Genomic DNA, 12,878 nt, shown 5'->3' on the forward strand with positions numbered 1-12,878 from the left:
CCAACCATCTCATCCTCTGTCATCCCCTTCTCCTCCTGCCCTCAATCTTTCCCAGCATCAGGGTCTTTTCAAATGAGTCAGCTCTTCGCATCAGGTGGCCAAAGTATTGGTTTCAGCTTCAACATCAAGTCTTCTAATGAGTATCAGGACTCATTTCCTTTTAGGATGGACTGGTTGGATCTCTTTGCAGTCCAAGGGACTCTCAAGAGTCTTCTCCAACATCACAGTTCAAAAGCATCAATTCTTTGGCGCTCAGCTTTCTTTATAGTCCAACTCTCACATCCATACATGACCACTGGAAAAACCATAGCCTTGACTAGATGGACCTTTGTTGTCAAAGTCTCTGGTTTTTAATATGCTGTCTAGGTTGGTCATAACTTTCCTTCCAAGGAGTATCTTTTAATTTCATGGCTGCAATCACCATCTGTAGTGATTTTGGAGCCCAGAAAAATAAAGTCTGTCACTGTTTCCACATCTATCTGCCAGATGCCATGATCTTAGTTTTCTGAATGATGAGCTTTAAGCCAACTTTTTCCCTCTCCTCTTTCACTTTCATCAAGAGGCTCTTTAGTTCTTCTTCACTTTCTGCCATAAGTGTGGTGTTATCTGCATATCTGAGGTTATTGATATTTCTTCCAGTAATCTTGATTCCAGCTTGTGCTTTTTCCAGCCCAGCATTTACTCATGATGTACTCTGTATATAAATTAAATAAGCAGAGTGACAATATACAGCCTTGACATACTCTTTTTCCTATTTGGAACCAGTCTGTCGTTCCATGTCCAGTTCTAACTGTTGCTTCCTGACCTGCATACAGGTTTCTCAAGAGGCAGGTCAGGTGGTCTGATATTCCCATCTCTTTCAGAATTTTCCACAGTTTATTGTGATCCACACAGTCAAAGGCTTTGGCATAGTCAATAAAGTAGAAATAGATATTTTTCTGGAACTCTGTTGCTTTTTTGATGATCCAACGGATATTGGCAATTTGGTCTCTGGTTCCTTTGCCTTTTCTAAAACCAGCTTGAACATCTGGAAGTTATCATTAATATATGCAATCAAATCAGTAGGTTTAAATCCTTGGGAAAAAGGGAAACTCCTGCTATTTAAAACAAATGAACATACAAATTGTAATACATTGATTGTACTAATCTTTCTGATAGCTTGATGAGGCCATACGGTATCCTTAAAAAAGAAGCCACATTTTTCAATGTCTATTTCTGTGGGATTTGTCCTTATATCTTTACCCAAAGTATGTGACATTATTTTCCACTTAGAATGCTGGAATGCTTTTACAAGAGAAATCTATTTTAAAAACTAACTTATTTTAATACAAAGTTCATTTGGGCTGTTCAACAAACTGTTCATTGGCACAGTTTATTATGGCTTAAAATTCTGATAATGTCTTTATTATCTGAGGCTGGAACATTCTCCCCAACCCTGAAACGTATACTTGGCAGAGGCAGTCTGGTTACGTTTGCTGGTCTGAGATAGGTCAGGACTCCAGCTGGAGGTTTCCAAAATGAGGTGAAGGTAAGTATTTGTGCTTTTACAAACTTGGTGTTGAAATCTGGAGGAATACTGGTGGGTTCTGGAAAGAAAAAAGCAATTTTGAGATGAGAGTGGAACAAAAAATTTAAAAAGTTGTTGATTTTCATTCTCTCTGGAAGTAGAGCTTTAAATGGAGAACTAAGCCACAGACTGATCCAGGGTATTACAGCTTGTTATGACTAACAGGCTTAAGAAAAACGCTCATTAATAACTATTGCTTGCAGGGAAAGCGTATCATATACACTTTATAACAAATTATACATTAATTATATATCAATTCCAGCTTCTCCATTTATATGACATTGAAAGAATTACATAACCTTCCAAAATCAAATCTCCTTTCCTTAAAGTAGAGATAAGAGTGGTGCCTGTCTCTGATTGTTGTGACAAATGAGATAAAGCCTGTAAGTTACTTGGCACAGTGGGCAATGTATGATGAACACCCAATAAATGCTAGCTACTATTATTAACAAATTCCCCGTGTGTGTGTATGTGTGTTGATTCCAAATTATACAAAATGGGAACACAAAGATGAATAAAACAAAGGTGAATGAGATCCTCATGGTCTAGTGGAGAAGTGACTACTACTATTTAAGAGGTAGTGAATCTGGGACTTCCCTGGGGGTCGAGAGGCCAAGACTCCACGTTCTCAAGTAGGGGGCCCAGAATCAATCCCTGGTCAGGGAACTAGATCTCACATGCCACAACCAGAGATCCACTGCAGCCAAATAAATGTTGGTGTGGTGTTTTTTTTTTTTTTTAAGAAGAAAAAAAAGAGGCAATGAGTCATCTGAGGATCAAAACAAGATTTTTCTTCAAGCATTTCATGAATTATAGCATAATTTTTTTTTTTATTCTAGATCAGGGTTTCTCAACCTCACACTGATGATGCGGGATAGTTCTGCGCTGCGAGGGGCTGGCCTGAGCAGCCTAGGGTCTGGCAGCACATCTGGCCTCCACTCACCAGCTGCCAGCAGCGCCTCTTCCCAGTCTCCACACCTGCTCTGCTGTGGGCTGTGGCTGTGAGCCTCCAAGACCAAGCCCAGGCACCAGTTTCTACTCCTGCTCTCCCCAGAGCTCCCAGGGCCTGCCTGCCTGGCCAGCGGTCTGCTCAGGGCCTGAACGCTACCACCTGAGCACTCTAAACTCCGCAGTCGGCAGATGGCAGGCACCCAATGGTGGAATCGCAATCGGGGAGTCAGGGACTGGGCAGACCAGCTCTCCTCTGGCCAGCAGATGACAAGGAGATGGGCCGGGTTCTCCGAGAGGAGAGAATGCACCCTGGGACCTGGGTGTCACTGGGGCAGAGTGAAATACAGCATGTTGCCTGCGAACCTGACTGGCCAGGCCAGTCTCCCTCTGCCTTAGGCCAGCTGCTCTTGGTCAGGTGGGTGATTCCAGCTGAGGCAACTGGAGTCAAAGCAGCTGTACAACCCACCCCCCAGTGAGTGGGAATGGGGGTGGGGGTGGGCTGGAGCAGTTACTCTCTTGTTATATAAGCAGCCACGTAATAGCCCAGATTTTCCCTTTTGACCCACCGAGCCTAAAATATTTACCATCTGGGCTTTTATAGAAAAAAATATTGCCAACCTCCATTTTATTTTATTTATTTATTTTTCACCACATGGCATGTGGGATCTCAGTTCCCACCAAGGAAGTCTCAGCCTCCATGTTAGATAAGTACTCATCCTACTGTCAATATAAAGAAATGTATCAAAATGGTGTCAATCCTACCTGATGGTATCTTGAGACAGGAAGACAAGAGCATAGCCATTTTGGAAAAGGACCGGGCAAGGGCCTTGAGAAAAACAGGCCTTATGAGCTAAAGAACAAACGCCCCAGGGGTCTGGGGCTCAGAGACAAAAAACCGGGCCAGCGGGAATGAAAGATTAACTTCATCTCTGTTACACTAAGGAGTACACCTAGTTGCCACAAGACAAGAAGCTCAACTATAAATTGTAACCTTATCTGTTCCTGTGCTTTCTTACAGAAAATTCTCATGCATTTCTTCCCCTCACAGAAGCACTCCCTATTCCGGAGCAACCTGCTGATAACCAAAGAAGGTTGACGACTTCTGGAAGTCATCAGTGCTCTATCAGACAAACCCTCCCTTTTGTCATAAAAGCAACTCACCCTTTCTACTCCAGGAGCTGAAAGTTTTGTTTTGTAGTTGTGTGTTTTTTTCTTTTCCACTTTTTCCTTTGTGTACAAGCTATCTCTTTTAATAAAAAGCTTTTCTTGGGACTTCCCTGGTGGTACAGTGGATAAGAATCCACCTGCCAATGCAAGGGACATAGGTTCGATCCCCAGTCCAGGAAGATTCCACATGACATGAAGCAACTAAGCTGGTGAGCCACAACTGCTGAAGCACCCACACCCAAGAGCCTGTGCTCTGCAACAAGACAAGCCACTGCAATACGAAGCCTGTGCACCACAACCGGAGAGTAATCCCCACTTGTTGCAGCTAGAGAAAGCCTGCACGCAGCAATGAAGACTCAGCACAGCCAAAACAGAAATACACACAAAAATAAGTAAATAAATTATATATATAAAAAAAGCTTTCCTTGCCTACGCTTCCCTTTCCTTGGGGAAACAATACTCATTTCTATGGTAGTGCTGTCCAAGAAGCTAGAAAGGGCCTGGCAACCACCTTTGTAGCCAAAGGAAAATGCTGTGCCCAAGTAAATAAGCACTGACAGTGTCTTCCAGGGTGAATACCCAAAGAGCCTACACTCCAGTCAGAAACTGTTGCGAACATCAAAGAGGGCTGTTTTCAGCTTAGAACTAGCCGGGAGAGAATTTAGCAATCATTCGCTAATTATTGGCCTATTGCCATTACTTTATAACGGAGCACGCAGGTAGAATTATGAACGCAATTACCCTTCTTAAAAAGCCAGCAAGGGGACTTCCTGGTGGTACAGTGGATAAGAATCCACCTGCCAATGCAGGAGAAACTGATTCGATCCCTGGTGCAGGAAGATCCCACATGCCACGGAGCAGCTAAAGCCCTTGTGCCTGTAGCCTGTGCTCTGCAACAAGACAAGCCACTGCAATGAGAAGCCTGTGCACTGCAATGAAGAGTAGCTCCTGATTGCCGCAACTAAAGAAAGCCCATGTAGGGCAACAAAGACCCAGAACAACCAAAAATAAATAAGCAATTTTTAAACAAGAAGGCCTGCAAAGATTTCTCACTTTCTCACCTCCCAATCTTGGAGTCCCAGGAACTCTTTTTTTCATGGTAAAGACTGCTTTATTGGTGGCAGTTAATACAAGTCAATAAATATTGATCCCCCCAAAACTCAGTTATTTATCAGATAACTGGTTTCATGGTGAGCTGAACAGAGTTGAGCCAAGTGACTGCTGGGAGGATAAACTGAAGTCAATCCTGCTTCTTGGGAAATGAAGTCATAGTCAGTCGATATATGGCATAGGCCATTCCATCAACTTTAAGAATCATGGTGGCTCTATACAGGAGGGCATCAGCTAGCCCACTTTTCAGATGCACTGGAATGCCATTACCTTCCTCAAACAGCTTTTGTTTCCCTGGAACCTTATGCTCAAACTGCCTGGGTAATCTGACGAAGAGCCAGCAGATTCCGAAGCATCTTGGCTCAGTTACTGCCCACTAACCTCGACAACCGACCACCAGGAACGAAAACCCCCAAGCACTCTTGACTACAGCCTCAGATTATCCTTTCCCAAGTGTGTCCCCAGCAGGTCACGGACTGTTAAACCTCTGAGTCTTTCTGTTGATTTTTCCCCATGCATGGAATGTTCTTTCCGTCTTCTTCATCCAATGGATACCTCTGGGTCTTCGTTGCTATGCACTGGCTTTAGATCAAAAATCCCTCACCCAGCCCACACCTGTATTCTGGAAGACCAAGTAGACTTGTGTTACAGCACTTGTTGTGTGTGTGTGCGTGCTCAGTCGCTCAGTCATGTCTGACTCTTTGCGACCCCATGGACTGTATGTAGCCCACCAGCTCCTCTGTCCATGGGGTTTTCCAGGCAAGAATACTGAGCAGGTTTGCTGTTTCCTCCTCCAGGGGATCTTCACTGTGTTAATTATTCCTAGATCTGCCACCCTTGATAAACACTGAGTGCTTGGAGAACAGGGGCAACTTATCTCTGAATCTCTAACACCTAATGGAATGCTTGGCACTTGATAGAAATTCAACAAATGCCAGGCCAATGAATTAATTATTTGAAAGGCTCTGCACGACAGTTCCTGTCAAAAATAAGGGGTAGACACCAGGCTACCCCTTCTCCTTCCTTGTCTAAAGTGTTCTTCTCTTTAAAGAACATGGTCTCTAAACTTTCTGATGGCAAGGTCTGCAACCTTTGTGTTTATATGTGTTCACCATTATTCCTGGCACTTAGCAAACGCTCCTTCAAGAATTGTATGGAAAATTATTTCAATCATATGAATTAATGGGAAAATGATCTTTTTCAATAACACTAAATCTTTAACTTATGGAATTATTACAATTTGTTAGTGTTTTGCTGTTTAAAAAAAAGAAACCTAAATCACTGAATGTATTTCATTTTAGAATCCACAAGTCCAGATTGTATAAAAATCAAAAGAGCTAAAATGCTTTGCCCCTATGATTATCTATAGAATATATGTGTGTGTGTGTGTGTGTGTGTGTGTATACCTAGAAACTTACACATTCTCTTAAAGATGAATTGGAGAAAACTGTAAGGAAATTAAGGGTTTGACTTCCACCTAATACTCAGTTGTATTTCACGTCAGAGATGAAACCAGTCAATATGAAATAAGGATGAACACCTTCTGGAATATGTTGGTAGCACGTAAATAAGGAGCATTAACATAATCTCAAAGTATTGCTCTGCTCCATACTCTTCCTCCTTGCACCCCCTCAAGGAATTTATCACACGGGGTTAGAGACAAAAGACCAGTAAACTGACACTCGGCACTTAAACCACTGAGAAGCAGGGTCACCAATTTTGACCTTCACATGATCTCTTCTATTGTTCTAATTGACAAGGGGTCGGTTGGGAGTTCAATGAACCTCCTCCTCAGCTGTCTTAACCATAACATTCATCTCATAGGTCAGCATAAAGGGTCGTGTGATTCAGTACACATATCCATATGTGTACTATGGTACATAAGTGTATATGATTTAATACAAACAACAAAATGTTTTCCAAATCTCAGAATCTTTCCAAGTTTCAGGCCACGATTAATTTTTACCTTTACATTGACTCATGTAAAATAATTTTAGTTAAGTAAGTGGATTTCAAAAAGCAACCATCACTATTGGAAACAGAGAAATTAGTAATACTGGGCATAGATAGAAGTTATCCACTAAAATAACTTTGTTAATATGAATGGTATTAAGTCCTAGCTGGGTGCAGGTATTGCCCACCAAAGCATCACAGAGGTGTTAGAGATCAGTAACCCCAAACTAAGGACATTCTCCTTCATATAATCAAAAAGATTGAAAAAGAACTGAAAAGACCTTCTCCACTGGAAGGCTCACTGCTATTTGTGCTGTGTCCTGTACCACCTAAACTTATCTTGTTTCAGAAACTTGTAGAATCTCCCCACCTTCACACCCCCCCAAACCTTAGAACTCCTGAGTGAAGGTAATTAACACCCTCCGGCTGGTAGAGCCATAAAGCCTTAACAACAATTCACCCACTCAGAGAACTAGGTTTCAAAAACCTACCTAAGTTCAAATAATCAAATCCCTGAAGGAACAGGTCACTTCACCTCCAGTAACTTTATGTGTCTGAACAGAGGCAGTTGAGGAAACCACCAGAACACGGATCTGGAAACAGTTAAGGAATACTGCAGGTATTCCTCCTAAATCACTTACTTGGCGGAGGCCTGAGGGCCACTCAGAGAGCTGGGGTCTGCTTCTGTGCTAGATGGAGCGACTCTTCCTCTCCTGGGCCAGGGTGGGGACCAGCCCGGAGGGCTCTGACTGCTGGGCTTGAGCAGCTGGAGCTGGAGACTGAGGAGGCAGGGCCGCAGCATCAGGACGGTCCTGACTTAGCTCCTGATCCGCTGGTGGCGGGGGTCTCAAGAGCAACTGGCTCTGTGTGAAACTCCTGGGCAGATGGAGGCTGGCTTGGTCTAATTTCCTGGACTAAAGAGGTGCTCTGGGAGGCCTGCTGGGTGTGATACATGGTCTGAAGCTCCAGAATAGCCTGGGCCACCTGAAGGTCCACAGGCTGGGTCTGCAAAGACTCGGTGGGCAGAACCTGGAGCAGAGAGATGATGGCCAGACTCGGCGACTGGGAGGCCTGAAGAGATGGTGGTCCAGTTTGACAGACCTCCAAAAGATTCTGAAGCTGACGCTGAGAGGTCACAGGCACCAGGGGGTGGCCCTCAGAGGCCACAGGCGCCAGGGGGTGGCCCTCAGAGGCCACAGGTGCCAGGGGGTGGCCCTCAGAGGCCATAGGCGCCAGGGGGTGGCCCTCAGAGGCCACAGGCACTGGGAGCTGGTTCTGAGAGGCCGGAAGCACCAGGGGGTAGCTCTGAGAGACCCTAGGTACCAGGGGCTGGCCCGGAGAGGTCCTAGGCACCAGGGGGTAACTCTGAGAGACCCTGGGCACCAAGGGGTGGCCCTCAGAAGCCACAGGTACCAGGGGGTGGCCCTCAGAAGCCACAGATACCAGGGGGTGGCCCTCAGAGGCCATAGGCACTGGGAGCTGGCTCTGAGAGGCCGGAAGCACCAGGGGGTAGCTCTGAGAGACCCTGGGCACCAGGGGGTGGCCCTCAGAAGCCACAGGTACCAGGGGTTGGCCCTCAGAGGCCACAGGCACCGGGAGCTGGCTCTGAGAGGTCACAGGCATCAGGGGGTAGTTCTGAGAGGTAAGTATGGTCAGAGGCTGACTTGCAAAGGACAAGGAGACAACAGGCAGGCTCTTAGAGGCAAAGACCACCTGAGGCTGAGTAGTAGAAGTCAGGGGGACAGCAGGCTGTCTTGTAGAAGCAAGAGTGACTGCCGGGGGCTGGCTTGTAGAGGAAACTACAGCTAAGGAAACTACAGACTGGCTCTTAGAAGTCAGGAGAGGTGGAGGCTGGCTAGTAGAGGCCAAAGGGGCTGCAAGTTGGCTCTTAGAGACAAGAGTCACTGCAAGGGGCTGGCTCGTAGAGGCCAAGGCAACTACAGGCTGGCTCTTCGAAGTCAGAATAGGGGCAGTTTGGCTCATAGAAGCCAAGGAGACTACGGGCAGGCTCTTAGAAGTCAGGATGACTGGAGTTGGAGGCTGGTCCAGAGGAGACGGTGTGAATGGCTGCACCAGACTGGTCGACGGTCCCTTAACGAACTTTGGGAGACTAGCCTCACGGCCCAGGTCACCAGCATCGGGCACCTGGGAGCAAGCTTCCTTAAAACTTTTGATAGCTTCGGGTTTGGGGAGATCCTTGCTGCCAAAGTCCTGAGCCTCGCCCTTCTCCGCGGCCCCTTCCTCCCGGTCTTTGTCTTGGTCTAGCTGGTTTTCGACCTGGCCCGTGACGGTCATATCCAGAGCCGTCTGCCCTTCCAGGAACCTCTGGCGTAGCCGCCGCCGCCGCCGCATCCGCATAAAGGTGTTGGAAACGCTGCCTATGGTGAAAGTGAAGCGGTTGTTGATGGTCTGGCTCAGGACTTCCAGCGTGGATGCGGAGGGCAGGCGGTAGGGGCTGTTCAAGGCCTCTTCAGAAGACAGTTCGATGTTACCGCTGTACCAGAAAGTCCACCAGAGGAGGCTGAGGAAGATCATGCTGGCACCCAGGTAGAGGAATATGTCATAGTAGTGCAAACGGGAGAAGACCCCGGTGAACAGCGTGGCCGCGCCCACCGTGTCGAAGGTGACGCCCAGCCAAAAGAAATGCTTGCAGCGGCCCAGGCACGACCGCTCCTTGGTCTTGGTGACGTGGTTAACCGAAACCTCCATGAGCTCCGACTGTCGCCGCCGCCGCCGCCGGGTCCGCAGAAACTACCAGCCAAGCGGCGTCGCCACAGGCGGGCAAGAGCCGCTGGGTCGCCATGGCGACGCGTTGGGGGCGCGCCAAGAAGGAGGCAGGACGAGAGTTCGGGAAAGCTCGGCCACCACCCACCTGCGCGTAGAGAGGAAAAAAAAAAATGGCGTCACCTCAGAGCCGGGCGCATGCGCAGTCTACCCCAAGGCGGGCTGCCCCATCGCCCCGCCCCCAACCCGGTCCGCCTTCTCCGCATGCGCAGTGCTTCCTCCGCATGCTCCAGTCGCGTGTGCGTGTGCCGCCTGGGACCTTCGGAGAACCGAGCGTTTACCTGACGTGCTCGGTGTCCCCGCCGTAGAAAGACGTATCTACATCCTTTCCCTCGAGCCCCCGCCTTCCAGAACGGGGGCGAATCCTGAAGGACGGCAAAGGGCAGGCTCTGTCCAGTAACTTCCACTTCCCAGCTAGGAATCACTTGGTGTCAGGTGCTAACCACTTTTCAGAGTTAAAGGCTTTCCCTGGTTTTGGTGAAGACGTGGTTAGAGTCTGTTGATAGATATCTTAATTCGGACCTTAGCTATTTCCCTCCTAGTGACTGGGCGATTACTTGCTTGCCTAGAGAGCAGACCTAGAGGTGAATTCCCCCGCCCCTCCCCCGTCTTTTAAGTTTCTTCTGTTTTAATTTTCCTTCCAATTTTTTTAAGTTTTGTTTTGAGTTTTATTTTGGTGGGATTTTTTTTTTTTTTTGCCACTCCGTGAGGCATGTGGGATCTTCCTCTACCAAGAATAGAACCCTGCCCCCTGCAGTAGAACCCGTGGACCACCAAGGAAATTTTAATTTTCCTTATAGTGTTAAATTAGTTGAAAAAATATTGAAAAATTGGTGTATTTAATTTACATTGTTTTGAGCTTATTGTAGAGTATTTGTAACAAAACCAGAATTTGTTACAGTTTTACATTCTTGGTCTTAATGGAAACAAACATCAATAATAGTATTAAAATACACTTCTTAGTGTATCTTGTTTAAAATGGAAAATTGCCGCGTTTTACAATTTTTCAACATAGTAACTCATTAACATCTCCCCCCCCCCACCCCTAGCTGCACCCAGGGGTTTATGGGATCTTAGCTCCCCCACTAAGGATTGAACCCAGACCCTGACAGTGAAAGCACCAAGTCCTTGCCACTGCACTACCAGAGAAGTTCCAAACCACAGGATATTTTTGAGAAAATATATTTTTTTAAGTTATTCTTTTTATGGAAGAAATGTTTGCTTTACTTCCTGATAGTAAAAAGTAGTTCTTATATAGGAGCACAGATCAAAGACTTTCAGCAGTGGATTGTTGAAAATCAATGGTGTGGCGAGTCCTTGATATGAGATAGGGATTAGGTAATGGTAACAATATAGTTTCTCAGAGAAAGCCATTTTCACACCCCAGATTAGTATTTTTTTCTTTATTAAGTCAATAACTTAATGAACTTATTGATTCCTTTATTGGCTGGGAAGGCGTTCATCAACCAGAAGAAAAATGAGCAACTGCTTGTTAACTTTCCAGTAGCTAACATGATACTACCTGGATTTAAATTTCAGAAATAATAGATTTCTTTTACATGATAATGTCTTTTAGTTGAAAGGTGTTGGTCTCTCTTTGGTTTTACATAGTGCTAATATACCATGGGGTCATGAAAGAGTCTGACACGACTTAGCGACTAAACAATGAGAAATATACCATGACATGATGTGACATACTTTAAGCTGCACTTTGAAAATTGCAGTATGTAGTTGATTTACAATGTTAATTTCTGCTGTATAACAAAGTAATTCATATGTATATCTGTCTGTATATGAAAGTGAAGTGAAAGTCACTCAGTCGTGTCCGACTCTTCGACCCCATGGAATATACAGTCCATGGAATTCTCCAGGCTAGAATGGTAGAGTGGGTAGCATTTCCCTTCTCCAGGGAATCTTCCCAACCCAGGAATCGAACCCAGGTCTCCTACATTGCAGGCAGATTCTTTTTTTTTTTTGCAGGCAGATTCTTAACCAGCTGAGCCACAAGATATTTTATATTTTATATTCTTTTCCGTTATGAATAGAAAAGGCAAAGAAACCAGAGATCAAATTGCCAACATCCGTTGGATCATAGAAAAAGCAGAATTCCAGAAAAACATTCACTTCTGCTTTGTTGACTGTTTCTGCTTTGTTGACTACACTAAAGCCATTTTCAGCTTTTGTGAATCTACTGTAGCTTTTTGCTTTGTGTTTACCATGAGGCTTGCGCATGAGACTTGCACATAATGTCCTATAGATATAACCATCTATTTTATGCTGATAGCAGTTTAATTTCAATTGCAGACAAAAACTCTTCCCCCCTACTTCCACCTTTTATCTTTCTGATGTCATAATTTATCTCTTTTATTTCATCTATTCATTAACAAATTATTATAGTTGTAGGTATTTCTAATACTCTTGTTCTTTAACCTTAATAACAAAGGAACTCCCTTAATCTATCAGTGGCTTCTCAGCAGAAAACTTACATGCCAGAAGACAGTGGGATGATATATTCAAGAGTGCTGAAAGGAAAAAACAAAACCCCCAAGCAAAAGGAGCTAAGTGGTTAACACTTCATCATATCACAGTATTTAGATATTCTGAATTGACTGTATACTTACTTTTATCCGTATGTTGTATATTTTCACATGTTTTCATGTTACTAATGAGTATCTTTTCATTTCAGCTTGGAAACTTCCTTTCAGCATTTCTTATAAAGCAGGTTTAGTGGTGATGAATTGCCTCAGGTTCTGATTTTTCTGGGAAAGGCTTTATCTCACCTTCATTCCTGAAGGACAGATTTGCCAGTAAAGTACTTTTGGTTGGCAGGTTTTGTTTTGCTTTTTCCTTTGAACACTCTTGAGTGTATCATCCCACTGTCTTCTGGCATTTAAGTTTTCTGCTGAGAATCCGCTGATAGCTTGAAGGAGGTCCTTTGTAAGTTACAGGCTTTTTTCCCCACCTTCTTGCTGTGTTTAAGATTCCTCTCTTGGTTTTTGAGTTTTGATAGTTTGTTTTTTTTTTAATGCGCCTTGGAGAGGATCTCTTTAAGCTGACTTTGTTAGGTGACCCATGAGCTTCACAAAATTGGATACCCAGATCGCTCCACAGATTTAGGAAGTTCTCAGACATTACTTCTTCAAATAAACTTTCTGCCTTCTCCTTCTCTTTTCCTTTTGAAACTAATAATTTGGAAAATACTTCTTTTTTTTTGATGGATCCATGGACCACATAGGTTCCTTTCATTCCTTTCTCTTTGATCTCTAACTGGATAATCTCTAGTTTCCTATCTTCTATCTCACAGAATCTTCTATTGATCCATCTGTGGTTGCTTTCGACTGCATTT

At 44.8% G+C, this 12,878-nt stretch overlaps 2 protein-coding genes and 1 pseudogene across 3 annotated transcripts in view; 1 reads left to right on the forward strand and 2 right to left on the reverse strand.

Moving 5' to 3' along the window:
- LOC122432858 (poly(A)-specific ribonuclease PARN-like) overlaps positions 1 to 12,878 on the forward strand; it is an 853,726-nt gene that overhangs the window by 578,468 nt on the left and 262,380 nt on the right.
- LOC122432860 (SH3 domain-containing protein C23A1.17-like) lies at positions 912 to 9,666 on the reverse strand. 2 transcript variants are annotated; one of them, XM_043455124.1, is made up of 3 exons: positions 8,013 to 9,666; positions 7,390 to 7,952; positions 912 to 1,586 (listed from the first exon to the last, which is right to left on the reverse strand). In XM_043455124.1, exons 1-2 carry the CDS (start codon positions 9,455 to 9,457, stop codon positions 7,550 to 7,552), a joined length of 1,848 nt encoding a protein of 615 aa, XP_043311059.1. In that variant the 5' UTR covers positions 9,458 to 9,666; the 3' UTR covers positions 912 to 1,586; positions 7,390 to 7,549. The 2 variants fall into 2 exon arrangements, with proteins under 2 accessions (XP_043311059.1, XP_043311058.1); XM_043455123.1 differs by having other exon boundaries at positions 7,390 to 9,666.
- On the reverse strand, positions 4,656 to 6,413 carry LOC122432872 (annotated as a pseudogene).

Source organism: Cervus canadensis, chromosome 32, assembly GCF_019320065.1.
Source record: "Cervus canadensis isolate Bull #8, Minnesota chromosome 32, ASM1932006v1, whole genome shotgun sequence".
In the NCBI taxonomy this organism is placed as follows: domain Eukaryota; kingdom Metazoa; phylum Chordata; class Mammalia; order Artiodactyla; family Cervidae; genus Cervus; species Cervus canadensis.

What these genes read in the sequence shown, in the direction of transcription:
- LOC122432860 (XM_043455123.1), bottom strand. Translation starts at nt 9,457, where the DNA reads ATGGAGGTTTCGGTTAACCACGTCACCAAGACCAAGGAGCGGTCGTGC.